General features: G+C 62.1%; 2 protein-coding genes across 4 annotated transcripts; both read left to right on the top strand.

The window, feature by feature from the left end:
- Positions 1–8,009: 8,009 nt before the first annotated feature.
- On the top strand, positions 8,010–12,262 carry TNFRSF13C (TNF receptor superfamily member 13C). 3 transcript variants are annotated; one of them, XM_013197219.3, is made up of 3 exons: positions 8,010–8,665; positions 8,877–9,113; positions 9,819–12,262. In XM_013197219.3, exons 1-3 carry the CDS (start codon positions 8,536–8,538, stop codon positions 10,139–10,141), a joined length of 690 nt encoding a protein of 229 aa, XP_013052673.3. In that variant the 5' UTR covers positions 8,010–8,535; the 3' UTR covers positions 10,142–12,262. The 3 variants fall into 3 exon arrangements, with proteins under 3 accessions (XP_013052673.3, XP_047934854.2, XP_013052682.3); XM_048078897.2 differs by having other exon boundaries at positions 8,011–8,665; positions 8,919–9,113; XM_013197228.3 differs by having other exon boundaries at positions 8,019–8,665; positions 8,916–9,113.
- A 7,844-nt stretch (positions 12,263–20,106) lies between these two features.
- On the top strand, positions 20,107–27,497 carry SHISA8 (shisa family member 8). Its single transcript, XM_048078857.2, has 4 exons — positions 20,107–21,157; positions 26,446–26,570; positions 26,734–26,880; positions 27,038–27,497. The coding sequence occupies exons 1-4, from the start codon at positions 20,610–20,612 to the stop codon at positions 27,304–27,306; spliced, it is 1,089 nt and encodes a 362-aa protein (XP_047934814.2). The 5' UTR covers positions 20,107–20,609; the 3' UTR covers positions 27,307–27,497.
- Positions 27,498–27,524: the final 27 nt, after the last annotated feature.

The following is a 27,524-nucleotide window of genomic DNA, read 5'->3' as shown; positions in this document are numbered from 1 at the left end:
GCTCTTCGTATGTTCTTTGTTTAGATGTGTGGTATGGGCTGTAAAACCTACGAACATGTTCCCCCAGCTTGCCCTGGCAGTGAAACTGGTCCTTGCTGCATTTTGCATGTTGTTCAGTTCAGTTACTTGCTGGGCTGCAGTCACCGTTTCGGCCACGTGGTGGTGGCAAAAGCTTTCCAAATATCATCCTTACTGTGAACTGAATTGAACTACCTGGCAGAATATCATGTTTCTTGAAATACTGGGATGTTGCTTACCCAAAATTGCATGCCAGGTAGAAATGAAGTCTTGAGAGAATCTGCTAAGCTCCCCTTTGGTGTAATTTATTGAATCCCTGCTAGTCTGCTTTAACATCCCTAGGTGCAGCGCTCCGGCTGCGTGTGCTGTTTTGCTTAGCCTGTTTCTGACATCTGCCCATGAGCAGAAAGCAGCACTGCGGGCTTCATCAGCTGTGAGTGTTGGCAGTCCTTGCAAAGACAGCCCAGCAAGGCACAAAGCCTGTCTCCTTGCTCAGAGGACACGCAAGGTTGGTTGTCAGCTGGAACAAAGGAGCTGAACCAGTCAGCTGTGTTACGGAGTCCAAAAGGGCCGGACTCTGGCTAAAACCCAGCGGAGAAAGATGTGCAAACACTCATGGCCACGTAGGAAGGACGGGGCCTAGCGCTGCACCGCTGCCACTGCTTGCCACGACTGCGCCACTGGAGAGGGGCAATGGCGCCGAAAGACCGGTTTCTCCGTTGGCTGTGCCGGCTCGGCCTCGCTCTCACTTTGGGTCCCTCAAAATAAAATGAGACCGTGGTTCAGAATAGACTGGTTTCGATTCGCTCTCGACGTGCAGGTGCAGCCTGGGGGAGGGGAGGGGAGGCCTGCGGCACAGAACGAAAAATGAACGAGTCTTTCGTGTCCTCTGCAACTGCTGTAGGGCAGGGAGACTTCCGCCACCTAGGCCACGCTCCGGTTGCCTCTGATAACTACAGGCCTCAGGAGCGATTTCTCTGGCTGTGCTTTCTTAACTGGTGAAAATGAAACTTTCTTTGGTTCGCCCGGAACGAAACCCCGGTGCGCTACTGTCCAGCACCTTCAAACCTTGTGGGTTGTTTTCCATCGCTGTGTTAGATACAGATTTTTTCTCCTACCACTTCTAAAGGAGAAAGATGCTGTTTGTGCTGCCTACAGGTGGCTGAATCCTAGCTGGTACAAAATAAAAGCTAGTTCCTTAAGAGCAACATCTCGCTTCACCTTGGGGCAAATATTTTTCTTACTCTTAGGAAAAAGTCTTTAATAGAACTGGCAGGGGAAGTGGAGCGTATCTAAGAATATGACACTGTGTCTCAGGTCCATCATGTTTTACAACCGAAAGTAGTTGGGACACATCTAAAGCTACAGCTACAACTGTGTAAATACCTCTAGGAACTGTCAGCTATTGGTTTAGACAGGACATAACAAAGCAGAGCAGACGAGGCAGCTGAGGATACCTTTCATCTAGATGGGGTAGCCAGCGCTAATGTTTGATAAAGGTCTTGTGAAAGTAGTGTTTGGACTGTGATCAGGCACATGGAGGGCCTGAAGTTGAATTAAGGCTAGTCACTTGGGTTCTGTTGTGTTTGAACATCACCAAAGACCTTGTCCAGCTGGCTAAAATCTAAACTAACAGAAATATTTTGGAGTTTTTTTTCTCTTCATCTCTCTGTGCCTCAGTTCCCTATCTGTTTGGAGATGTACTAGAAGAAATCCCCCTCTCTTTGGCAAAAGTACTCAGCTTTGCTGGTTTGACTACTTCAATTTGTGGATGTTTTTGTTTGTCAGCTGTGCATCAGCAAAATTAGTGTGAAAGCAGTTTAATTAGTACAGTAGGACTTATACCAGTAGCACTGAAGTAAGCTTTGGTGAAGCAGTGCTTTTGAGCTGGTGGAGCTGAGTGAAACTAACGGGGGCTCTCCTGCTACAGCAGCGTGACCCACAGGAGCAAGATTTTGTATCCTCACCATGCTAGCCGAGCTGCTTATGGAGGTGCTAAGAGATTTCAGCACAAATCAGCATGGTTAGCATTATCTGTCTGGATTATAGCTCTCTGTTAGCCCAGGTTTTCCAAGAGAAGCTTTTCTTGCTGGCTTTGCAGCACCAGCACTTAAATCAGACCAACTTTTAGGTGCAGCAAGACACGTGGTGTGCCCAGTCTGTACTGTCGGGGGGAGAGCCCGTGCGCTGATACGGGGCCTGGAGTAAATGATCTCTGTCCTGCAACAGCCATCGGAGATAAACCCAGCCCTGGCGATTTGCCTGCCCTCAAGCCTTGAAACTGGTGGTAGAGATCTAGACTCAAGGCCACCCCTAATATTTGCTCTGGCTGAACCTGGATGTCCCCGCTCTTCTGTCTCCCTGGGCAGGCCCAGGCCCCCGGCCGTCTCCCCTGCAGGCCAAGTGGTCTCCGTTTCCCACCCGTTCGGTGACCAGCTGTCCTTCACTGCTGGGGAAAGTGATTTGTATGCAAGAGAAAGCAAGGGCTGGCACAGCCCAGAGCCGGAGCAGAAACGCCGGGCTCGCTTTGCCTCCGTGGATGTGATTTCTTGCATGGCTCTGGGCACGTGTGTTAAAAGTCACTGTGCCTTGCTGGCACTGCCCGTAAAGCAGGAGCCGTGTCCTCCACGATGGGGGTGAGTTGACATTGGCACCGTGTTTTGGTGTCCTTGGGGTTACACATCCAGAACAGTGCTCTCCTGATGAGCTGAGGTTGGTGTTTGCCGCAGCTCTGGGGGAAGGTAAAGGGGGGCTTGGTGGGACCCTCCTGAGCTCGGACGTGTCTGCCCCTTGCCACCTGCCCCTGCAGCGGCGAGGCTGACACCAGGCTCCCTTCCTTCTCACAGGGCCTTGCAGCACGGCTGAGTTTTGTTGCGAACTGGGGCAAACCCACCTTCTGAAGTGCTGAAATTCCCCGCGCAGCCGAGTTGTCCTTGAGCTGGCTGGGGGGGAGAAATCAAAGTCTCTGGCTCTCTCTCACCGTTAAATATTAATACGGCGCGGCGATGCTAAGCAGGACGGATCCCCTCGGGCCGGCTTGGATGTGATGAGCCGGAGCGGTGGGATGCGGGGACTTAGGGGGCGATGGCACTTGCCCAGAAGCCCCCGCAGCTGAGCGGCGCGGGCTCGTGGCACGCGGGCCGCAGGAGGAGCTGCCACATGCCACGGTGCTGCGGTCCCCCTCGGGCTCACCGCATCGCGAGGGGCTTGTGTGACACGTCTAGCCCTGCAAGCAGCCCTGGAAGGAGCTGTGGATGTCCCCCTGCCCCGTCGTGTCCTTGGCGGGGGGAAGTCAGCGGTGTGTGAAAGAGCCCGTGCTTTACATACGTGCGCCTCCCCACCGCCGGCCCAGGTGCAGCTGCGGGCTGGGCACGAGAGCCCCGGGGGCTCTGCACGTCACAGGAAGGAGCACTGAGGTGGGGTGAGGATGAAAACAAAGCGAGAAGCTGCCTCCCCTTGGGAAACAGGGCCCCCGCTGTGGTGCGGGGGCTGCTGTGTCCTCTGTCGTCCGCATCCTCCCACTGTCACCTCCGCGCCGCAGCGAGCTGTGCCCGGGGAGCTGAGGCACCGCGCTCGAGGGCGGGCGGTTTGAGCGCAGGAGCCAGGCAGAAGCGTTGTGGTGAGCGCTGGCAATGCCTAAAAAGCCCAGATTGTTGGACACACCGCAGAGGCTCCCCCCGATTTTTGGCAGTTTGGTGTATTTTCCTTTCCTTTCCACGCCCTCAGGTTCTGACTGAGGCTGGGGGACCTGTGAGACACCCGTTATCGGCAGCGGTCAGCTCACAGCTCTCTCCACCCTTTGTGCTGGCTGCTTGCCCCGATGTCACAGCAGTGTTGGCATCGCCCCAGCGTGAACGTACGCGGTTGTTTTCCCCTGCCCTGTTCCCTCTTCGAACTCGCGCAGAGCTGACAGATGTGGAGCCCGCGCTGCGTTCAGCTGGGCTCCGACTGTAGCTACCTGTGGCTCTTGCTGCAGCCGAGAACCTCTCTTCGCAGCCATGTGCCGGCGTTGCCTAACTAATCCTCGCCCTCCCCACGACTCGGGGCCTCTTGCTGCTACGCTGAGCAGCAGATCAAAGGCTTCAGAGCTGGGGAAGCTCTGGGAACAGCATGGTGTTTCCTCGTATGAGTGTACCAGCAGCCTTCGCCTCGCTTTGCAGAGAGCAATTTTACTACCTGGTGCTCTGTCTCAATCTTTTCCATCCCCTGGTTCCCATGTTGTAACCTGACGTGCCCGTCCTGAGCAGTTCTCCCTCCTGTTTTCTGCTCCCGGGGAAACGGAGCGGAGCTGCTTGTGTGCAGCTGTTGCATAATGCTGACCTACTTTGAAGACGGGTTGGTGGGCTGCGTAGCGTTTGTCCTGGTCGGGGTAACCCCTCCGGGGCGTCACGTCCCCTGCTCTGGGCTCGCGCTTCCCCCGGCCCCGCTGCACGTGGGCTCTCACCTGCGCCAGGCTGCTCCCCGCGCGGTTTGGCTTAGCTCAGCCACTGCATGGGACTAATACGTAGTGATGGTGTCCTATAAATTATAGAGTCGGTACGTTCGCCATCTGCTCTGCGCTGAAAGCTGAGCGTGATTGAGACCTTCCCCCCTTCCCAAAGCTCGGCTCGATTGCCGGGCTGAGCGTGCGGCTCTCCTCTGAGTGCTCCTGATCTAATCAGGTGAGGAGGGAGGTTTGTAAGCAGGCTGCGATGTTCCTGCGCCCTAAGTGAGAGCCGAAGCACTGGCCAGCATCGTAGTGCCAGGAGGATGTGAGTAAAAAGTGAATCTGATTTCATGCTAATTAGGTTCTAAACAGAGTGAATGCTGATTGCGGTGGTCATATCAAAGAATCAAAATAGTAATGCAAAGAGCAAAGGAAACCCCAGAGTGATTCATATGAGAAGGGGAAATAAAGAGAGCCATGGGGGAAGAGGGAGTTTGAGGGGGACTAAATTGCTCTGCTTACCCAAAAGCAGAGGGGATTTGAATCAGATTATCCTCATTAGATGTCTCTTTAAAGCATCATCAAGCGAAATGAATGGTCTGGGGGAGAGCTTGCAGGCATGGTGTCTGCGATTATCACCAGGGATTTACAGTCCTGGTTATCTAGCTCAGAGACAAGATGATTAGAGGGCTAAAAAGCTGTATCTATCCTCATCCTCTGCATTTGGGGGGGGGGGGGGGGGGGGGGGGGGGGGGATGCTGTATGGCTGCATGGTTCTTATAAGCCCACACCCTGTGGCAATTGATCCCTGTGTTGCTGGGGGCACTGCCTCGGGTGGGGAGCACAAGATACGAGCGCAGAACCATGAAAGGCAGCCGGGCACTGGTGCTGCTATCTGGAGAGGGAGGAGAGGGGATGCTGTCAGCCGGAGCCTCGCGGCCGGCCGTGCGGCGGCGACAAGCTCGCTGCTGCGGGGCCCGTTTCGGTGCGGCGGCCGCTTGCTTCCCTGCCTCTCATCCCGGGCTCATGCCCGAACACGTGCGGCTCTCTCCTCTCGCAGCGCAGCAGCTCGTGGCAGCGCTGTGGGGCTGAAACCAGCTTGAGTTTGGCATCTGACCGTCCCGCAGCCCGCAGCCAACGCCGCCGTGCTGCGCCGGCTCAGCAGCTCACGGGTGACGGGGCAGCAGCCAAAACCAAAGATGCTGGCAGGGGTCCGGGAGGCCATCCTTGCACCTACCCAAAGATAAGTGTCCATGTGTGGCGGGACCCTGATGCACCCTGCCAGCAAATCAGTTCCCTGGGCAAACATCATTTCTTCTGGTTTGGAATCATTTGTGGGAGCACGCTTATTTTCCCAGGGTGATCTGCTAGTCAAATGTACTCACCGAACTCTTCCCGTGCGTGAGCTTGAAACTCCCGCAAGTAGCTGGCCACAAGTAAGTGCTATGCAAAATTCAATCTGGGCTGCTTAGCTCAGCTTTGGCTTCCAGACCAGCTCCGTACCCCTCGCTGCTGGGGCAAGGACAAAGGGCAGACGTGACCCTCGGTGGGTCTGGCTCTGGGGCCCCCTCCCCGGCTGTGCAGAGCTGCTGCGGGGTCGGCTCCAGCCCAAACCTGCCTGGAGCACAGTTTTCATTGCTTAGGGTTGCCTGGTGCATCGTGTTAGAGGTTCGTCCCGAAGTTGCCGGGTCTGCCAGATAAACACCTAGCAGCCTCTGCGATCAACACGTCTTTGGGTTTCCGGCACACATAAGCACAAGGTGAACTTTCGGTGGATATTTTCTGATGCAGCCAGCGCTGCTTGCACGTGTGAGTCACTTCACCCACCGTGAGGCTGGAGGAACCGCTCACGTGGGACCCGTTCCCCACATGTGGGACCCATTCCCCACGTGTGGGACAAGGGCCTGCCTTTGCTCCCCGGGCTGTGCGTGCTGCCCGTGCTGCTCGTGGGCTCTCCGTGGGGCTGGCGGGACGATCCCGGCCGTGGGCAGCCCCCCTCCTGCATGTCTGGGGCAGGTGGCGGCAGGGATTGAGCATTCTCTGGCTCCAGTATTGAGGCATAACTCCGAAATCGCTCTTTTGATATTTTTTGCTGGTTTATTTGTTTAATAAAACCACTTGGTTAGCTAGGCTCCCAAGCTCCTGGGGCTTTCGTTTGCAGAGAAGATAAGAAAAGCGCATTTCCTTATCCAGTGAGTCATTTTTCCTGCTCTTTAATTATGCATTTGTGCTATTATCAAGCGTATTCAGCCTTTAGATGTGAGCACTCCATAACACTAACCAGCCGCTGAGCCTCAACTTTTCCCGCTCCAAAAGCGATGCTTCTACGGGGGCCAGAGAGGCGGAGGTGCGGGAGGCAGCGGGGGCCGGTGCGGGGAGCCCTGGGCGCGCTGGTCACACGTGAGCGCTGCCGGGAAAGTCAGCGGTGATTTTCTCCATGAGTAAGCCCTGCTATGTGTGAGTTCAAACATCATCTCCCTGGCCCGGGTGGGAGCAGACGGGGCAGGAAGGGAGCAGGAAGGAGCTGCAGAGAGCTCCCCACACTACCAAGCCGCCTCTCGGGTGCTGGCCCTAAATGCCCACAGGTTCCCCCAGACACCAGTGGGGAATCAGCCGTGTGCTCTGAGCACCCTCAGCCCCCTGGAAGCCAGAAGGGCACAGCCAATTTTACCACTTCACAGGAAAAATACCTCACAGGAGGCACAAGCCCTGGCGGTTTATGCGGCGAGGCAGCGAAGCAGCACCTGTGGGTGCCTGCAGCAGCGGCGAGGCAGAGGGTGCCGAGTTCACCGCTGCGCCTGGCACTTGCGGCCTCGAAGCAAGAGAGAGGGAAGTGCTTGGCGTGCTCGGGGAGTTTTCATTTGAGTAAGGCCGAGGTGGAAGAACTGAGTCACCGCGGCTGGGGCCGCGCTCCTCGGAGGAGAACGGAGCGGCGAGGAGCGGGGCGGCACGGCCGTGCACGCACACGTGCGCGCGTGCAAGGGCGAGCGAGGCAGTGGCCGGGCCCAGCGGTGGCGTAAGGGGAAGTGAAATCGCTGTGCTGGTGGGCAGCGACTGGTTTTGGTCACGACTTTCACTCGCCCAGACGAGATGCCCTGAGCGCCGTGGCCACGCTGGGAGGAGCCCACAGGCTGCAGCGAGGTGAGGGGCTTGACAGGGCAGGCGGCTGCGGCGCTTCCTTCCGTGGGAGCGGGCCTGCAAAGTGGCCACAAGGGTCCCTCTCCTTCCCGTGGGGCGAAGGAAAGGGGGACGTGGTGCTTGTTTAGTAAGGATGGAGCAGAGCCACCTGCAGTGCTGAAATCAATCGCTTATCTGCTTCAGATCTCAGCCGCCAGGATTTGACATACGTGTGGTGGCAGGAAATCTCTCCTGCTCAAGATAAGGAAAACCCAAGGCCCTTCACAGAGTATTTACTCCCCTCCAAGGGTATGGGACATGACCTGCCTGGTGGGACTGGCTTTGTTCATGCCCTGGGCAGTCACTGAGAGCAGGACCAGCTCTGAACCCCTGAGGAACAGGACATGGTGCCAAAGGGCTTGGAGGCTCCGTGCCAAGGGTCTAGCACGGTATGCAGTGAGCAAGTTCGGCCCTTTTATGTCAGTCCTGGAGTGAACCGCACCACCTGAGCCTGTGATTTCCGCCCCACGCCCACGTGGACACAGGGCCCACCACGGATAAAACCACCACACAGGCTTCACCAAGGGGAGACCAGCAAATACCCCGATGCTGGAGGCCGGGGTAGATTTCAGAGAGGTGCAGCCCACCCCGGTGAGGGGCTTTTCTCTGGCAGGCGAGGGAGCTGCAGGGGCTGGGGGCAGCATACGGCTGGGACCGGGAGGCGCACCAGAGGCCGCAGGGATTTTGGCAGCGTGTTTTGGAGGAGAGGGCTTCTTGGACACTGCATTGCACGGGCGGCCAGGGGTAGGGCTTCAGTGTGCACCCTCCTCCTCCCCAGCGAAGATCCGCCCCGGGGGAAGCGCAGCGACCGGAGCCCCAAGGGAGCCGAGGTGGCTCGACAGACTGCATCTCCCTCTGCCACCCGCCCCGGGGCTCGGCGATTTCACACTCGGGCGGCCGCTCTGCGCTGCGCCATGCGGGAGCGCTCGGCCATGTCCTCGTTGGGAAAAGCAGACGCCGTCGCCTCCTGCCTCCCCTCGCAGTGCTTTGACCCCCTGACCAGGTTCTGCGTGAGGTGCTCCGACCTCTTCAAGGACAACGCAAGTAAGGGCGGCCGGGGCCGGGCGGTGGCGGGCAAAGGGGTTGGAGGACACCCTGGGGTTGGGCTGGAAGGAACCTTCTCCTGTGGATGGTGGTGGTGATGGGGCTAGGAGGTGGACAGCGATGAAGGTCCCGCTCCTTCTCTCTCCACCACCAAATCCGGAGGCCGGGAGGCCTGGTGGGTAACGCCACCGCCCTCTGCCCCTCGCCCCAGCTCTCCCCCTCCTGACCCCGCCGGCGTTTCGCACCACAGCAGAGCCCGTCCACGTGGCGTCCACCTCGGCCCCGCCACCCACCCTGCCCTCCGTGGACCTGCCCAGCACCCTCCTGATCTTCGGGGTCCCCGTGCTGGTGGTGCTCCTCCTGGTTCTGGCCGCCCTCTGCGGCCTCTTGGCCTGCAAGGCGAGGAAGCAGAGGAGGAAGAGCAGGAAGACGGAGCAGGAGGCCAAAGGTAGGAAACCTCGTGCTCACCCTGTCCCAGTCCCCAGCTCCCCAAGGCAGGTCCCTGCTGGCCCTGTGTCATCTCGGATGACACTGTCCCACTCATGTCCCAGCTCGTCAGTGGGGTGCACCAAAGTCTGGTCCCCTGCCCTGCTACCAGAGGGCAACGTGTGAAGGACTCCGCACGTGGCAGGAGCCACGCGAATGGGGTCCCACGCTGAGCACCCTGCTCGGAGTTCCCAGCACCCTCCTACACGTGCGTGACGCTGCCACCCCAAAGGGGTGATGGTGTTGGAGCCAGCCCCCATCAGTGAGACCCCAGGGCACTGAGCATCTCACGGGGGCGTCCCCAAAGGCACCCGAGATGGGGCGAGGGACGGGGTCGTGCCTCTCCCCACAGGGCATTTCCAGGGGGTGAGGCCATGGTGCCTCACGGGGGACACCCAGCAACAATGTCAGAAATGAAAGGGGAGGGAGAACTCCAGCGTGGGGCAGCGCAGGGCCGCGTGCTGCTGTAAACAAGTCTATTTTTAAGAGGGAAGCGGCCGGGCCGGTTGCTCACCGCCAGCATGGGCTCACGGGAGACTCGAGGTGCAAGTGCGCAGCTGCGCTTCCCCAATTACGCTCTGGGGGGAAAGAAGCGCTACGAAGCGGCGTTTAAGGAGAAACAGGGAGGAGATCTCCGTCCTAACCCCTTCTCTTGCCCTTCTCTCAGAAAGCCTGGGTGAAACCGGCCCCTTGCCCAGCCCCGGTTACCCTGACTTCGCTGCTCCGAAGGGGGAGGCCGACCCGGCGCGGGGCCCCTGCCCGCACCTCAACGGAGGCCTGAAGGCGCCGGGGCCACCCGGGAGGGACAGTGCGAAGCGGCGGCCATGCTGCCAGGGCGATGTCGAGCGCGACATGGTGCTGCTGGCCGCCACCTGGCCCCACCACGAGGAGCACGGCCACGGCTTCCCGCTGCCGGCCACCGAGCTGGGCGCCACCGCCTTGGTCACCACCAAAACCACCCAGGACTGCGTGGGCGAGGAGAGACCGTGACGGACGGGAAACGGGGCTGGGGCTCTGTGGCTGCCCCCTGCAGCCTGCCAGAGCCCTTCCCCAGGCGGGCAAGGCCTTGCGTGGACCTGAGCTGCACCAGAACTGGGCTTTGCCATTTGTCACTTTTGCCACTTTGCCATTTTTGTGGATCGCGTGCCTGTAATTGCCAGAGGAAGCCTAAGGATCTATGCCGAGTTACTGATAGCTGCCGTGGCGTGGTGGTGCTGTCTGGAGGAGGCAGGGATGTGGCCGGTGAGGAGGGCGCATCGTGGGGACTGCTCTGCCTTCTGCCAGGCTGCCACAGTGCAGGTGTGGGTGAACTGGGGAGCCCGGATGGGTCTGCTGCTGGAGGGGGGGATTTGTAGGGACACGGGACTGGATGACCAGAAAGGGGGGAAGCAGGGGTATGTTAAGATGAAATCCCATTGCCGTTATCTCGATTTTTTGCTCCTGACCTCAATAAAATGAGTCTTGGGGCCAAATCGAGCAAAGCTCATCCAGCATCTTCTCCATGCACAGTCCTGCCTTCCCATCTCCTGCTCGCGGTGACACCCAGGTCCCCGCTCCCTCGGGGTGCTCTTGTGTGGCAGCAGGCACCCGCGGGCAGTGGTGGGACCCCCCCCCTCTGCATCTGGGTGCCCTGGGGATGGGAAGCGAGTTCGCCTTTCCGAGCAGGGAGTGAGGGAAGGAGGATGGGGAAATCTGTCTTTGCTGCAAGCTACGGTGACTGAAGTCAGCGAGGACCAGGGGCAGGCAATGGAGACTGCTGGTCAAGAGGAGCGCTGGCCGCAGGAGCTTGTCATGATGGCCCCAGACAACCATCGCTTCAGCTCACAGTGGCTGCAAAAATACCGCGTGTCACTTGTGGTGACAGGACTCACAGTGATGGATGTTTCCGTGCTGCACAGAACCAGGCAGGGAGTGATGTGAGCGTAGGAGGGATGACTTAATTTATGTGCGTGTCTCCGGGGGGTTGCTGCGCGTGAGAATTGACCAGCAGCGCCGGTCCAAGGCAGCTCTCCGTCGATGGCCTTGTTCACACACATGCCGGTGGCTCGCCTGTACAAGAAGATTAGGAAATGAAGTCGTTAGTGCGGGATGAGCTCCATTCAATGATTCCAGCTTTGCTCCCGATCCACCACCGGTTCTGGCACCCGATGTCACCATCAATGGATCAGGGCTGGAGCCAGCATCGCGCCCCACCTGGAGTGCTCTCCTCTCTACCGTGGTATTCAGATGTTGGAGGACATTGCTGTGCTCACCCAATGGACCACGTAGGTCTGCAGACCGTGGTGGGATTGACCAGTGACTGTGCCGGGTGACGCTGGCTCTTCTGGGGTGCAGGACCACGTGTCGTTAGAGGGTGATGCCCCCCCTTCTCTCCTGGCCTGGAGCTGGAGCTGGTTTCACTGCCTTCACCCCATCAGGGGAACCACAGGAGCTGCCGCAGGGCACGAGGGACCGAATTTTTCACCACAAGTCCTCTCCCAAATCTAAAAGCACCGGCTGGACTGAGCCTTGATCAGGCTAATGCCCAGCGCAGTTCAAGACACGATGCGTCCCCGTCACTGGGGGATGCAACCTTTGCACGCCTGGTTTGGGGAACAAACAAACCCAAGCGCTTTGGGAACCAGCCCGTGCCTGGCTGGGGACGTTTTGGCACAGGCAGAGGGCGTGCTCGTGGGAGGCAGAGCATCCTGCTTCACGGAGAACGGGACGGGAGGTGGTGGGAGTGGAACTGTCGCGCATCCCATTCCTGTTTTCACAGCTGAGCCCTGAGGATGCAGCACTCACCCCACACCAATGTGGTGGTTTGGAAAAGGAAACCATGTAAAAATCCTGCTGAAAAAAAAAAAAAACCTCTTCCTGCTGAGGTGGGGCTTCCCGCTCTTACTTCTTCAGGTGCATCACGATGCATCTGCTTCTCGGGACAGCCCAGGGAAAGGAGAGAAACAAGAGCATAAAGCGGAGCCCCTCTCCTGGGAGCCCTCCTGCAGCCCTCGGTGCCTTCCCATGGCAGTTTCTCGCTTCCCCCATGGGGCAGAGGCTGGGTTTCCCGCTGGCCTCCCGGACTCCTGCCTTGGTTCCTTGAAAGGCTGCCAAGGTCGGGCCTCACCTGCCGTTGGGGGGGACCCAGGATTTCAGAGCGAGCAGTGCGGGGGGAAAGTCTGGGGAAAGCCCCAGCAGGTTTCGTCTCCTGCTCGTTCACCCGTGGGTGCAGCTGCGCCAGCCCGACGTACCCCTGCCCTCAGCCCCCCAAAATTCCCGTGGGCTGGGTGCCTGGTGGGTGCGCTCCCCACCAGCAGCGGGGCAGCACGGGGAGCCCCAGAGGACACGCACGGGTGCCTGTAGGGCCAGTGGTGTCACCTTAGGGTGACAGCCACCTGGTGGCAGTGCCACCCCATGGGGAATTCTGCGGTCTCCCACCCGCCTCAGAGGTCATTGCTGGCTGCCCTCCTGCCCCCCGGCCTCCCCCTGCCCCCGCTGGATAACAAAATGCCCCTTCCAACCAAACGCGAAGGTCCCCAGCTGGAAAAGGCCCCCCGTCTGTTTTCCGCTTTTCCCCGAAGTGGCTGAGGAGAAGAGGCTGCCCGGCTCCGTGGGCCGAGTCTGTCGGGGGACGCGGCCTTCCTGACGCCGCTCGTCAGCATCCGTCCCTAATCACTACCCCACCGCGTAATGACAGTAATTAGGAAGAGCGAAGCCGCCTCGGGACTGGAAGCGCTGACGGAGTTCGGGGAGCCAGATGGTGTTCGCACTTAAGGAAAGAATTAAAAAAAAAAAAAATACAGCCAACACGCAAAAAACCTCTCAACTTAAATCAGCCTCCATTTCCTTTACTCGGTGTCAGGATCGCTTTGGTCCCACGTGGCTTCCAAAAGGGCACCCGGGGAGATGCTGAAACGGGGTACCCACTGCGCAGAGTGGGTCTCCCCCTGGATGCAGCCCCTCCAAACCCTTCACCCCAGCTCCTTCCTCACCGGCTCTGGGGGCTCCCCTGGGCGATGCCACCCGCCCCTAATGCCACTGGGTGCAGCCAGGGGACACGCGGGGGGGAGGTCTGCAAGAATTTCATCTCATCTCATCTCCGAAGGCTTGTGGCTTCCAGGGCTGTGCCAGTGGGCACGGAGCACGGGTCAGGTCCTCAGACACGGCTCCAGAGAAGCTCTGGTTCTCCGCGTGCATCCCCAAGGCTGCACCCAGGGAAAGAAAAAAAAAATGAAAAGAAAAAGCCCCAAGTTGCCTCTTTTCATTCCAACTCCTAGCACGCTGTTCCCCACAGGACAAAACCGCGCAGAAGTGCCCCCAGCAGCTTGGGGAGCTTTTTTTTTCTCGGCAGGAAAAGCAGCCCAGAGAAAAGCCACCTCAGGTCGGGAGAGAGGGGTGCGCACGGGAGGAGCCAGATCCCGGCTCCTTGGTGCACACCGGCAGGGCTGGGTGGGAGGTGGGGGTGACAAAGCGGTGCTGCAGCCCCAGCACTTCTGGGGGGGGGGTCTCAGGGGGTAGTGGGAGTGGATGGAAATGGAAACAGAGAATAAATGGGAATGGGAATGGAAGTGGAAGTGAAAATAGAAGTGGAAATGGAAATACAAGTGGAGTGGAAATGGAAGTGGGACTGGAAATGGAGTGGAAGTAGAAGTGGAGTGAAAGTGGAGTGGCAGTGGGAATGGAAATCGAACTGGAAGCGGGGCAGAAGTGGTGAGGAGCAGAAGAGGATCTGCCTCCAGCAGCTGCCCAAAGTCCTCCAGCCCCTCCGGTGGGGCGGCCGGCGCCGGCAGCACCTCTCACAGCCCCCCCCCTTGCATCCTCCCTCTTCCACCCGTGTTACCCTATTTCCCTTCTCCCTCACCTCCAGCACACCCAGCGCCGCCGCCAGCCGCGGGGGGCTGCGGGGCGAGGAGGGGGACATCGCCGTGCCCTTCCCGTGGCGGCTGCGGCGTCGGCCGGCTGCTGGCGGGAGCTATTCTGGGCCCGGATCGATGGCAGGCGGCGGCACCGGCACAGGAGGGAGCAGGAACAGAGCACAGCTGGGCTGCGGGGCCGGGGCACCCCGGGGAAAAACCCCACAGGGTGCAGGGGGCCAAGGCACGACGCTCTCAGCCCGTACCCCACGCACTGTGCAAGCAGGGGATGGGGAAGAAGAGCGCGTGGGATTTTTTCGGGAGGTTCCCCCATCCTTTCCTGACCCCCCTCCCCGCTCCCCCAACGGGCGAAGCTCCAGCATGAAGCAAAAGCTGCGGCCGAGACCGAGCCGGGTTTAGCAATTCAAATAGGAGCTCACAGCGGCGGCAACACGTAGAGGGACGCCTCCCTCCTCCGCCAGAAATACTGTAATTCTTGTTCTTTGGCAACAATGGTGCCGGCGGTGGGGATCACCAGGCTATGCACCGCTCCGTGAAGTCGGGGAAATTTTACAGCAGGCGCTTTAAATGCGGCTCTGCTGATAAACTCAGGTAAGTTTCCATTTTTTTTTTAGCGCTGTTTTCCCTAGCTGGGAGGCTCGGCTTCTGCGGCCGGTGGGACGCGAGGAGCATCCCCAGGGATGTCCGCTGGGGGATCATTGTCACCAGTCCCCTGTCACCACCACTGGTCGCCCAGGACCATCAACGGAGGTGGCAACGGAGGAGAGCTGCGGGTGCTTCCCTCCCAAGTGTGCTGGGACGGGAGGAAGGTGAGGCACGCTGCTCGCCGCGCTCCCTGGTGACGTCCTCCGTGGGCTTCTCGTTCGCTCTCCAGCTCCTCACTTATTTATCTCTGCCAAGAAGCAGGGAAACAAGCTCAGCGAAGCAAACTTCATGCCCTGTAGTGACACCGCGAGTTAATAACAAAAAAAAAATAAATAAATAAAAATAAAAATTCCCCAATGAGTCATTTAAGATGTATTAAATCAGCTCTAACCACAGCCATGATATTCACTAGTAGCTGCTCGCTGCCGGGGAGGACAGGGCTGGGTCTGGATCCCTCCACTGCATTTCCCAATATGAATACGTGGGGGGGGCTCCTGCCGGGGGAGGGCAAACCCTGAATGTCCTCATTTACAGCTCAGGGTGGCTGCAGGGCTAACGGCAAGCTCCCTGTAACACACATCCACACATACGCCTTGGGGGTCGGGAATCACCCCCAGCCCAGACAGAGCGAGGGCAGCCCCCCGGGGATGTGGGACATGCACCAGGGGTCCCCACGGAGGTGCAGGGCACGGGGGCAGCCAGTGCCCACCAGGCACATCCCTGTCCTGCTCCCGGCGGGGCTGGCAATGCGGGAGGCAACTGCGGGCGCTGCAGGGACTGCGTGCAAGCAGCGGTGGGCTCCAGGAGAGCCCACCCGGCCAGGGCTCAGCCGCCCGTGCAGCAGCGAGCCGCGCTCCTCGCATGCCGCCGGCACGCCGGGCTCCGCTTCGTCTCCAGCGCCGGGAAAGCAAAGGGCATAATTTTAGGAGAAGCGTGTGAAATCCGTTCTGGCAGATCATCCGCAGAGCTCTCCAGCGAAAGGAAAGCATTAACATTTGCAAAAGGTCCTTGCAACAAAGCAAGCGGTTCCCAGCAGGCAAAGCCAGCAGTGACCAGCCGCGCGGGGGCCGCTCGCATGTTTTGGACTGGGAGCAGTCGGGGTGCAGAGGTACCGAGACCCCAGGGTGCAAACAGCCACGGGGCAGGGGCAGGGCAGCGGCGCTGCGGGGATGCTCCAGGAGTCCCTTGGGATTGAAATGTTGCTGTGGCACATGGAAACACTGGTGGAAATGGGAGCGTGAGGGGACTCGGCTCCTGGATGCGATGGACATGGCTGGGGGAGGTTGGTGCTGGCCTGGGACAGCATCCCCTCTGTGTCCCCTCTGTGTCCCCGATGTGTCCCTGATGTGTCCCCTCTGCGTCCCAGCCCCTGCCCCCACCAGCTCCGCTCCCCCCCAGGACGGATTCGCAGCAAAGGCGGGGGGGGGGGGGCAAAACCTGCAGCCCGCAGCCTGTGATTCATCCCCACTGTATTCGCACTTATTATTAGAAAGATGAAAATACAGCCAGCGCTGGAATTGCAGATTTAGTAAGCAGGACTGCCAGTTTCAGCGTACGCTGCTCTCCCCGCAACGCCGGTGCCCCAGGCAGCTGAATTACACCCTGGCAGGCATCAAGGCATCGCCCTGCGGAGTCCAGGTGGATATTTGGGTCCTTCAGGGACAGCAGCATTGGGGTGCCCGGGGGTGAGCTCCCCACATGCCCTGCAAGCAGCAGGCACCCGACGCGCTCCCAAAAACCTCTCCCTCTAAACGCAGCCTCCTACCGCCACCTGCCCAGGTTTCACCCCTTTCTTCTCCAAAGCGAGTGAAAACTGAGAGATTTGGGTCTGTGGGCAGGAGAGACTTCTTTGCTCACTGCTTTGTAAACCTCCTCCACCCCTGGAAATGGGGTTTGGCTGGGTGGGACGGGGCAGGAGGCCCCAAAACTGTGGGTTTGGTGTGGCAGGGAGCCAGGAGCAGTTGCAGGATGCCAGCACTGTGCTTGCAAAGCGTTGGTGTTGTCCTGAGCCCACCAGCACGGGCTCGATCTTTGGGACTGCAAAACAGTGACCCCAGGCAGTCCCCGGAGAGGTGACGGCACCCCTATTTCCATCCCCGGCCTCACAGGGAGCGTGTGGGAGGTATTTTTATCCTCCCGCCAGCTCCCTTAGTCACCGATGCTTGCTTTAAATGGGTCAGGAGGGAATAAAGACGCTGCAGCCCCTGTCTCGGAGCACACTTACCCGCAGCTCTGACCGTCCCTCCCCTCACACCTCAGGGCGCTGCCACGGACCCACAGACCCAGGAGAGCCGTGCTCCGGTCGGGCATCAGCTCCCATTGACTTCTCATTAAAAGCCCGGCGGTGTTACGGAGGTGCCGCACATCAGGGCAGCACAGGGAGGATAGAGGCAGTGGGACAACCACGTCTATGCGAGTGCCCCCAGCGGGGCATTTTGGGGAGGGGACGAGGCATGGGGAGAGCCCACAAGGTTTGCACCTGCTGCCAGCATGGCCATGGAGCAGGCGTAACACGGCACAACAGCGTTCGGCACCAGCCACCCCAAAAAACGAGGCACCCAAGCCGGGTTCCTCCAGCCCACCCCGTTTCGGAGGGCACCCTGCACGAGGGGGGGGACAAGCCCGCCCCCGTCCCCTCGTGCCCAGTGCCCGGGGACGAGGAGGGGCACGGCTCTGCGCGGGGGCGTCCCGCCGCGCTGGCTGCTGGCCGGGGCCGCTTGGCACGGCCGCCCTTGCCGAGGAGCTGGATGCTCTGCCGGGCTGCCGCGGGGACGGCACGCCGCTGTTCCCGGCCATATGGCCTCCTCCCGCAGGCCGAGCCTCGAAACCATCCCCCCCAGAAAATGTGAGCTCTGCCGCTGCCGGCCCCAAAATGCGGGGAAGTTGCGTTACGGGGGAAAAAAGCGGAGGGGTTCCCGTTGGGATAGGTGTGGGGATTGGTGCTGGCAGGGAGGGACGGGGCTGCTCCCACCCCGTTCGCTGAGGTAGGCATCACCAGCAAGGCATCCGGGGTTAGTCCTACATGCAGAGTCCCTCTGCAGCAAGCGCCGCATCAATTTAACAACAACAACGACGACAACAAAGCTCTCGCTTCGAACACATTTTCTCCTCATCGCTCTGGATGTCGTTTGGGTTCGGCTGCAGCCGCCTTTGGGAAGCTGGGAGCTTGCAAATCTCAACTTTTGAATGTTTGCAATTATAATCTTAATGGTAAACGCACATATGCTCCTGTGTTTTATATAGGCCATTACGACGCACGGCTTCTCTGGCAGGCCATTTTCCAGCCACAGCACCAAGCACAGGCAGGGGAATAAAACCTCTGTGCGTGCCGGGCTGGGAGCGGGGCGGCCAGGGGCTCTGCCACCACGTCCCTGTGCCCCCCGGCACACCTGATGTCCCCTGACGTGTCCCCAGCTCTGTCCCCAGAAGGGGGCCGCTTGGCAGCGCGTGCCGTGGGATCTTTCCGACAGCTTCCCAGCCCCAGAGGGCAGCGGGCTTCGGCTGCTGAGCTCCAGGTGCCAAAAGCCACTGCTGGTGCGTGGCACCACATCCTACTGTGGGCAGTCCCCAGGCTCTGGACAAGCCCCCAGGCACCCAAGGGTGCTCCCCTGGCTTTGACGGTGCTGTTGAAAAGAGCTCCTTTCCTCCTCCTCCTCCTCTCCTCCTCCTCCTCCTCCTCTTCTCCCTCCTCGGCCTAGGCTCTGCCTCGGTGGCACCCCCGTGGCCGGCGGGGATTTGGGGCCGCGATGGAGCGGCGACGTCTCCTCAGAATCGCCGTGCCCTGCCAGAAACAATCTGCTTATCGTGCCGGCGCTCGGTGCAGCCCTCCCCACTCGGTGTTTATCCGCCGTATCGCATCTCTGCAGGCGCGCAGACGCCGCTCCGTGGGCCGGGTGGCGTTGTCACCGGGGGGACCGTTTCCACCACAGCCCCCGAGGCTGGTGGCCAGAGCCCGCTGGAGCTCCTCTCCCAGAGCCACATCCCCACAAGTGCCGGCAGACACCGTGAGCACATCCTTTGGGTTTTCCCTAGGGGTCCCCGCCGACCTGAATTTCCTGCGGCTCCTGCCCGCACGCTGCCCTCCCGCTCCAAGCCTGGCTGCACAGGCACCAAGATACCCTTTAAGCGCCTGTTTCACGCTCTGTGAGCGTTCCTCCCCCCAGAAAAGAAATACTCCCTTTCTCCCAGGTCATTCCAGGCAACCATTTCCCTACAAAATCCCCAATTTTGGCCAGTTGCTCGCTCAGCCTGCTACCAGCCTGATAAGCCTCCCGGCCCCTGGGGGGGCTCTGCTCGCATGCACGTCGCGAGCAATCGCCCAGTAACGATTTCTGCCATTACCTGGGCAGCCAGCAAACTTTGCTTGCACGGCTTCTGTCAAGGCAGGCGCTGGCATGGGCCGTTAGCGCTAACAGCCCCCGTGCCTGCAACTTCCCACCGCCGGTGCCTCCAACCCGAGACCCCCCGAGGGTTGGTGGGAGCGCGGCGTTCGGCGATGCGCGGCTTTCTGCCGCCTCGCTGGCTTTTTATCTCTTCGGGAAGCTCTGGAGGCTCAGAGCTACCTTGCAAAATGGGTCTCTCTCGTTCGCTTGCGGCACTCGGGACCCATCGGAGGCGGCCCCAGCTCCGGCTGCATCTTTCCAGCGATGTTTCCAAACCTCCTCCCAGCTCTGGGCCACGCGGGCGGTTTGCCCGAGGAGACAAGGGCGATGCTGGGGGCACTGGGAGCCCCGGGGCAGGATGCTGGAGGGGATGAGAGGCCCTGTGCATGCCCCTCGCCCTGGCCACGCTCACCCCGGGCGCAGAGCAGGGAAAGCAAACCCCTCCCTTCTGGGGCCAGGCGCTGGCCGAGGGCACTGATGATGGGGGCACGCTGCTTGGGGAGCCCCAAATCATCCCGGATCTGGGAAGGACGTGGTTTTGGGGGTTCACTTGCTTCCCCCATCCATCATTCCCCCCACGAAGGGTCTCAGCTCCCTAAGGGCGACGCCCTGACGCTCGCCGGGACTGGGGACCCCCACTCCCCCCTTTCCCCACCCCCCCCCCCCGGGACCCCCAGCTGTGGGGCTCGCCCCTTCCCCCCGACGCCCCCCTTCCCGCACCCAGCCCGACGCCCGCGGCCCCCCAGCTCCGTCCCAGGGGCTGTATATTTTTTTTTTGGGGGGGGGCGGGGGACACCCGCCCGGCAGTGCCCGGTGCGGGGGGAGCGCGGGGGGGCTGCCGCGCGTGGTCCCCGCCCGACGGGGCGGGCCGCTCGGTGCCTGCCGCCCGGTGGCGGCGGGCCAGGGCCCGGGGCGGGCGGCGGAGGACTGGTGAAGGAGCTTCTCCGGTTTCCTCGGCGAGCCGCCACCCAGCCCCGAGCCCTGCCCGCTCCGCCGCCCCCCTTCCCTCCTCCTCCTCCCCCCCCCCCCCCCCGCCCTTCTCCTCCTCCTCCTCCTCCTCCTCCTCCTCCCCTCCTTCCCCGGTGCCGCGGCTTTTTGCTGCTTTCCCGATTTTTTTTTTTTTTTTTTTGCCTTTCTTCGCCCTCCCCTCTCTCCTTGCCGGAGCTCGGTGCCGGCAGCAAGGGGCAGAGGCGGGGATGGGGTCGCCCAGAGCCCCCAGCCCGCCCGGCCGCCCCGCTCCGCACCCCCGCCCCGGCCGGGGGCACCCGGGGGCTCTGCCCCGCCGCCAGCCTCGGCTCCTGCCCTGAACCCCCCTGGCCCGTTTTTTTGGGGGGGGCGAGAACCGGGGGGTCCGTCCCCTCGCACTTCGTTTTTCCCCCCTTTTTCTTTTTTTTTTTTTTTCCCCTCTTTTTCCTCCCCCCCTCTCCCCAAGCCCTCTCGTCTCCTCCTCGGGGGCATCTCCGCAGCCATGGGGCTGCTCCGGGGGGGCCCTCGCGGGGCGGGCGAGCGGCTGTAACCCCCCGGGGCGGGGGGGGGGGGGACACACACACCGAGAAGGGCTCGGGCAGGGGGTGGGAGATGGCCCCCCGGAGCCGCGGGCGGCTGGAGCGGAGCTACGTGGTGGGCATCTGCTGCCTGGTGCTGCTGGAGCCCGGCCGGGCGTGGGGCGCCGAGCCCAGCCCGGGGGGGCCCGGGGATAGGGGCAGCAACGGGAGCCGGGCACCGGCGGTGGAGGACGTGGCCCCCGCGCCCACCGAGCCCAGCCCGGCTGGGGACCGCTGCCGGGGCTACTACGACGTGATGGGGCAGTGGGACCCGCCGTTCAACTGCAACGCCGGCATCTACCAGTACTGCTGCGGGACCTGCGGGTACCGCTTCTGCTGCCAGTTCAAGCCCGGGCGGCTGGACCAGAGCGGCTGCTCCAACTACGACACCCCCAACTGGGTGAACACGGGCCAGCCGCCCGCCCGGGTGGACGAGCCCCCCGAGGACCCCGCGCGGGACAGGACCAACATGATCGTCTACATCATCTGCGGCGTGGTGGCCGTCATGGTGCTGGTGGGCATCTTCACCAAGCTGGGCCTGGAGAAGGCGCAGGGCCCCCAGACAGAGATGACCGTCTCCAGGTAAAGGGGCACGGCCCCCCCCCCCCCGCTCGGTGTCCGTCCCCCCCCCCCCCCCCCAAAAAAAAAAATCTCCCCTAATTGCTGTGCTTCCCGACGTGCCTCTGCACCACCTCGGTGTGCGTGTGTGTGTGTGTGCACGGGCGTGTGTGTGTGTGGCACCGGGGTGGGACGTCACCCCCATGGGGGGGACCGGGGCCGCACACCCAGGGGACACCGCCGGGACGCTGGGCAGCAGCCCCTCGCCCCCTGGCTCCAGCCCCTCGCCTTTCGTCTCCTTTCGGGCTCCCCTGAGAGCTGTGGCTCCAGGCAAACACTGCTGGTCCCATTTCTGCCCCACATCTTGGTGTGGGGCAGCATTGCTGGCTTGGTGGGGAGGGACAGGGACAGGGACAGGGACAGGGACAGGGACAGGCAGGGCCAGTGGCTGCGGCTCCTCTGCCTTGCTTCCCCCCCGGTGTTACGTTCCCGCAGCTCCTTCTCTTAGGAAGCTGTTTCTCTCCCTCCTTTTCTTTTATTTTTTTTCCTTTCACTTTTTTTTCCCCCTAACGATCACATTAAATGAGTTTAACACTTCTCAGCGGCTGACGGCAGCTCCAGCCTCCCAGGCGCAGCCCTGCCCCTGCGGCTCTGACTCAGAGCTGTCCCTCCTCGTCCTCCCCCCGACACACGCGTGTGCACACACGGACACACGGACACACGGACACACGGACGTGGTGGGCTCTGTGCTGGCAGGGGCAGGGTGAGGGGCTGGGGGCTGCCCTGGGCGTCGAGCCGCAGCCCCGCGCCTTGCCGATCGGCAAGGTCTTCCTAGCGAGGACATCGAGCCTGGCAATAAACCCATTTTTGTGCCATTTTCTTCAGGGATTTCAGCTTAAAATTAATAATGATAAGAACAAGCAAGCAGAGCCCGAGGAAATAATTTTACCAGGATGATGTGGGAGCTGCTCTGGTTGCATCCCCCTCTCAGGGACCTTCCCGTGGGGTGCCCGCATGGGGCTAGGGCGGCCGCCGGGTGCTGCACCCCCCCCCCTGCACCCCTGCGTCCCGTCCCCAGGCTCTGCTGAGCACAACGCCTGCACCCCGTGTTTGGAGGAGGCTGGGCATGGGACAAAATGGGAATGGGGTCCCAGGGCCTTCCTGAGCCGTGCAAGGCAGTCTTTTGGGGGGATGCATGCTGTGCCCCCCCATGCACTTGGCGGGGAGCCTAGCCCGGCATCTCTGTGAGCCCATGTCCCCCTCCCGCGTCATCTGAGGAAGCGCTGGCACCCTGACAGGATCGATACGGCCTCCGCCAGCCTCCCTGCTCCTCCCCTCCCTGGGAAGGGGATGCTGTGCTTGGGGAGGGGCAGCCCCAGGGTGCCCAAACCTGACCCCATCTCCGTCTGCTGCCCCTCTCACCCCACCGGCCACCGAGGGGATTTTTTTCTGCTGGTGGCCTCGGCACCGTGCTACCAAGGCCACACATCTCCGTGTGCCCTTCCTCTTTCTCTCCTGCACGGCCGACCCTTCCCAAGGAGCAGGGCAGCGATTCACCCCGCTCCCCACGAGCACACTTCTCCTTCACGCGGGCCCACGCTCCCAAACGCGCAGCCCGTTGCCCAGCAGATCCCTTTTTCCCCAAAGCCACTGATTTTTTCGGACACAACCATATGGAGCAGGAGAAGGCAAGGTTCCCTCGGGTGCCTTTTTGGGACAAAACCAGGAGCCTGCCACCGTCGGAGGTCCCCAGCCGGGGGGCCCAGGGCAGGGCAGTGCCGTGGTGGCACCGTCTCCTCCCTCCCGGTGTGCGCAGCCGGCCCGTGCACCATGCCGTGTCTCAGCACCAGATATTTCCATCCGCCTCGCCCCGGCGCATGGGCAGTGTGACCTCGCGTCCTGCCCGGTGCCGCAGGTTGGAGCTTCTCATTTGCTCCTCGGGAGCTGCAGCGTGGCCTCGGGCCAGCTCCCTGTTGCACGGCCGCTCTGGTTTCCGTTCCCATCCGTCCTGCCGTCCCGCCCATGGTTTTCTGCTCCCAGAGGGCACTCCCCAGTGCCCCGCGATGGCTCTGGCTCGACACGGTCTGCCTTGAGCACGTCGTCTCCTCCTGCTTTCGTGGCTGGTCCAGCAAGAGGTTCAGGCACCCAAAACACCGCGGCCACCTCGTCCCCCCGTCCCCGCGCCTCCCGCAGGTCCGTATGGCGGCTCCCACCAGGCGTGCTCCTTCCTGCTCAGCTCACGCTTGGCACCCGTCCCACACTCGCGCAGCGTGCCCAGGCCCTGTCTGAGTCAGGAACACCTGCCCATGTTTTTCTTCAGGCCCCCGATCTCCAAGGAGGTGAGGTCCTTTCAGGGCGGGGGGAGCTGTTCGTGTCCACCACATAAGGACATCCCCCCAAAAAAGACCTACATCTACGGGCGAGAGGTCTGGGGACCCTGCAGGGAAAGGAGAGGAAGCAGCCGGGTCTCCCCATGCTTTTTGGGGTCCCGAAACCCATCCCAGCTGTGCAGCTGACCCCGGTGGGTGTTCCTCTGTGGGTGATGCCCACGGCAGCAGGCAGAGCAAAGACCCAGAAAAGGTGTTTGCAGGCAGCCGGCGAGCTGCCACCTGCCGCCCCAGCGCTGCGGGGGACGAGAGCGAAGCAACCCCGTCCCCTTCCACACCCACGTGTGACCTGCCCATGCACGGCACACGTGCAGCCAGGGCCATGTCTGGACGGGGGCAACGCCACTGCACTGTCACTCTGTCACCACTCCTCCACCGATGGCTGTGCTGCTGCCTCCTCCCGCAACTCACGGCCCCCTTGCCCGGGGCTTGCAGCCGCTGCCCCATTGCGCTTTCCAGGTGCGGGGCTTGGGCCCCTGGCTTCCGTCTGAGGGGTCCCAAGAGCAGCTCAGCCCCCGTGCTGAGGGCTGGGGACACGCTGTCACCTCTGTTTCCTGCTCTGGTGGCTTCCCGCGTTGCTCGGGGGCGCTGAGCGCAGTGTGCTGGCTCCTGCCGGGGAGCTGTCGCTGCCTTCTCATCTTCCCCACGGCTCCAGGACTTTCCTCACTGCTTGCTCCTGGGCTCACGCCGGGCTGGTTTTGGGGCCGTTGGTTGTGCCCGTTGGCCAGGTCCTCCCGGCGAGGCTGGGCTCCTGCAAGCCGGGTTGCCTGGGGCTGTCCGACACCAACCCACACGTGTGGCCTCGTGTGCCCAGCGTCCATGGCCACGGTGGTGGATGGAGACCTCAGCGGTCTGGGCGAGGGGCACTGCTTGTTAGCATTTTACTGCAGATAAGCAGTGCAGGTTTAAAGCTGATCTGCTGATATGCCCCACGTTCCCCACCTTGCTCTGCACCCCGGAGCCATCTCAGAGCCACAGACCTTTGGATAAGCTAAGTTAATGCAACCTGACCTTCCCCAGCCCTCCCCAAGCCCCCAGATTAGAGCTTTCGCCCCCCAAAAAAACACGTCCTGTGAGCCAGCGGCACCTTGGCACACGTCCTCCCCCAGGGCACCGCTCGGGGACAGGGAGAGAGCCGCTCTTGCCGTTATTGTGCGGGTGACTGGGGCCGGGGGCAGGCGTGTGGAAAAGAGCACTGATGGATTTATCTGGAGAGGAAAAGTCGCAGCTAAAGGACTGCTCGAGCTTGGTAAATAGACCCGAGGAAAAAAAAAGAAATAGGTCAAATCGCATCGGACCTCCTGGTGAAACAAGCCCGGCGAGCGGTGGCCTCCGGGGACACGTGGGGGAAGGGGGCGGCGAGCGGGGCCCTGGGGAGGCAGCGGCTGACGGCGCGGCAGCTCCCGCCGTGACAGCCTTTGCCCCTGGCCCCACGGGAGCTGCCGGCCCCGTGGCCTGCCCAGCACGAGCCCTGGGCTCCCAGAGCTGCTCCGGGATGGCCCCGTGGGCAGGGGAGCAGGGCTGGTGCAGGGCTGGGGGCCAGGAGCTCCAGCAGGTCTCTGGGAGATGTGTGGGGCCATGGTGGTTCGGCTCAGTAAAGCATTGCTCGTGCTGTGGGGGCGTATGGAGATCAGGGTGGATTGCATTTGGGGCTTTAGGAAGAGATGAGTTATGGGGTAGAGAGGTCTCTGTGCAAAGACCAGCACTGACACAGGCTCAGGTCACAGCTGAGGTGGGCAGGCATTGCTGGAGGTCCCCTACTCCAGCAGGGCCACCCGGAGCAGGCTGCCCAGGACCATGTCCAGGAGGCTTTTGGAGATCTCCAAGCAGGGACAGTCCCCAGCCTCTCTGGGTCGGCCACCCACACAGTGAAGAAGTGCTTCCAGATGTTCAGAGGGAACCTCCTGTGTTCCAGTTAGTGCCCAGTGCCTCTTGCCCTGCCGCTGACAAGAGCCTGGCTCTGCCCTCTTTGCACCTCCCTTCAGGTGCCTATAGACACCGATAAATCCCCTGAGCCTCCTCTTCCCCAGGCTGAACGGCGCCAGCTCTCAGCCTCTCCTCACAGGAGAGGTGCCCCAGTCCCCTCAGCTCGGTGCCCCTCTGTTGGGCTCTCCCCAGCATGTATGTGCCTCTCTGGTACTGGGAGCCCAGAACTGGGCCCAGCGCTGCAGGTGCGGCCTCACCAGCGCTGAGCAGAGGGGAAGGCTCACCTCCCTCCGTCTGCTGGCAATGCTCTGCCTAACGCAGCCCAGGGCACCACCGGCCTTCGTTACAGTGAGGGTCCACCAGCGGCGTCATGCGAGGGCACTGGTGTGCAGGTGCCGCACGGTGCCCATGGCAGGGCCTGCGGCCATGCCCCCGGCTGAGGCGTGGGCCACTGGGGACATGAGGAGGCACGGGGCCGCAGCATGGGACAAGTGTGGACGGGGCTTTGCTCAAGGTCGGGCCCAGGGCCCCCCCCCACCGACGCAGCACCACGCGGGGGGTTCTCCCCCCGCCACGGGAGCATGGTTTCCTACCCCGGGACCGGCTGCTGAAGGCCACGCCGCTGTGCGTGCCCTGCTCTGGGACGGCCGGTGTGCCACGGTGGTACTGCAGCGCCCCTGGGTGTGAATGCCGAACGGGAGAGCGCTGTATCTTATGTAATGGTGTTTAATGTTTAATGCTATCGCTTACCAGGAGGGTGTCGCAAATGGCAGCGCATGCGCCAGAGGCTACCTGTCCAGCCTCCTCCCCACAGCAGCACCAGCACCCCTCTCTCATCCCTTCCTCGGGGTCTTCCCCGCTTTGAAATGACCCCGGTGCATGGCCCGCCGCCTGTCCCTGCTGCACGTGGCGTGGGACGACAGGCAGAGGGGACGTCGGGGCCGGGAGGGAGGACGCGGGCAGCAGGGCATCGCCTGACGTCCCTCTGCCCCTTCCCAGGACGCTCACCGACCTGCTGAAGCAGCCGGGCCACGGCCCCTCCGAGCACATCGACGGCCTCATGGGCAGCGTGCAGGTGCAGCTGGGCGAGGGGCTCGCCCGGGGGTCCCCCAGGAGCAGCGCAGGTAAGGCCCTGCCACCCCCGGCCCCTTCCCCGAACATCCCCCTGGGGCCGAGGTGCCGCTGGGCGGGTGGGTGCCTGCTCCCTGCTGGGGAAAAGGGCGGTGTGGGGGGCAGCATGAGGGGCTGTGAGCGCCCCTGAGCCCCCCACCTTGGCTCTGCCCCCAGACAAGCTGCCCCTGAACAACGCGGTGGCCAGTGCCGGCGTCCCCCCGCTGGGGCGGCCCCACAGCCACGGCAAGCGCCTGCCGCTGGTGGGCAGCCTGCCCCCGACGGCCCCCGGCTACAGCGCCTACGCCACGCTCACGGTTGGAGGTGAGTGGGGATGGGGCTGTGGGGGGCATGGAGGGAAGGGGACAACCCCCCCAGACCCACTGCATCCCCCAGCCCATTGGTGCCCCCCCGTCAACCCTCCCACGCCACAGGAGGTGGTGTCCCCACAGGGGTGTCACCGGTGTCCCTATCCCCACAGAGAGCATCCCCAAGGACTTCTACAGGCATTTTGGGGGGCCGGAGGTGCCCCCCCCCAGCACCCTGCCCTTCCCACACGCCGAGGGGCCGGGGCTGCCCGAGGGCTGCCCCCCGCTGGGGGCCACCAAGACCAAGGGCCCCCCCAAGCCGTCGGGGGGCTGGGAGGGGGGCCCTCAGCGCGGCCCCCGCCGGCCGGGCCCCGCCACCCCGCTGTACGGGCAGACCTCGCGGCACCTCGCCACCAACAGCAAGACCGAGGTCACCGTCTGACACCGGCGGGCGAGGAGGTGGCACCGCGCAGCGGGGCGATGAGTTGCGGCCGGTCTCAGCCCACCACGGGGACGGGCAATGGACTTCAGGCAGCACGACCTGGTGCTGCCCGCGGACACCGAGCAGCCTCGCGTCCTCCCCTTCCCCACCGGCCCCGGCCTCCCTCTTGGTAATAAACACGTTGAGGTGTACGGCTCATGCGTGGCTTGGTGGCGGCG

This window comes from Anser cygnoides, chromosome 1 (assembly GCF_040182565.1).
Source record: "Anser cygnoides isolate HZ-2024a breed goose chromosome 1, Taihu_goose_T2T_genome, whole genome shotgun sequence".
Lineage (NCBI taxonomy): Eukaryota > Metazoa > Chordata > Aves > Anseriformes > Anatidae > Anser > Anser cygnoides.
The sequence above is the reverse complement of the archived record's forward strand: the minus strand, read 5'-3'. Positions and strand labels throughout refer to the sequence as shown.

Bases quoted from the DNA above. Each gene is read 5' to 3' on its own strand.
- TNFRSF13C (XM_013197219.3), top strand. From the start codon at position 8,536: ATGCGGGAGCGCTCGGCCATGTCCTCGTTGGGAAAAGCAGACGCCGTC. The intron at 8,666-8,876 runs GTAAGGGCGGCC...CCCTCGCCCCAG, and splicing joins CCTCTTCAAGGACAACGCAA to CTCTCCCCCTCCTGACCCCG. The intron at 9,114-9,818 runs GTAGGAAACCTC...CCCTTCTCTCAG, and splicing joins GACGGAGCAGGAGGCCAAAG to AAAGCCTGGGTGAAACCGGC.
- SHISA8 (XM_048078857.2), top strand. From the start codon at position 20,610: ATGGCCCCCCGGAGCCGCGGGCGGCTGGAGCGGAGCTACGTGGTGGGC. The intron at 26,571-26,733 runs GTAAGGCCCTGC...CTCTGCCCCCAG, and splicing joins GTCCCCCAGGAGCAGCGCAG to ACAAGCTGCCCCTGAACAAC. The intron at 26,881-27,037 runs GTGAGTGGGGAT...CTATCCCCACAG, and splicing joins CGCCACGCTCACGGTTGGAG to AGAGCATCCCCAAGGACTTC.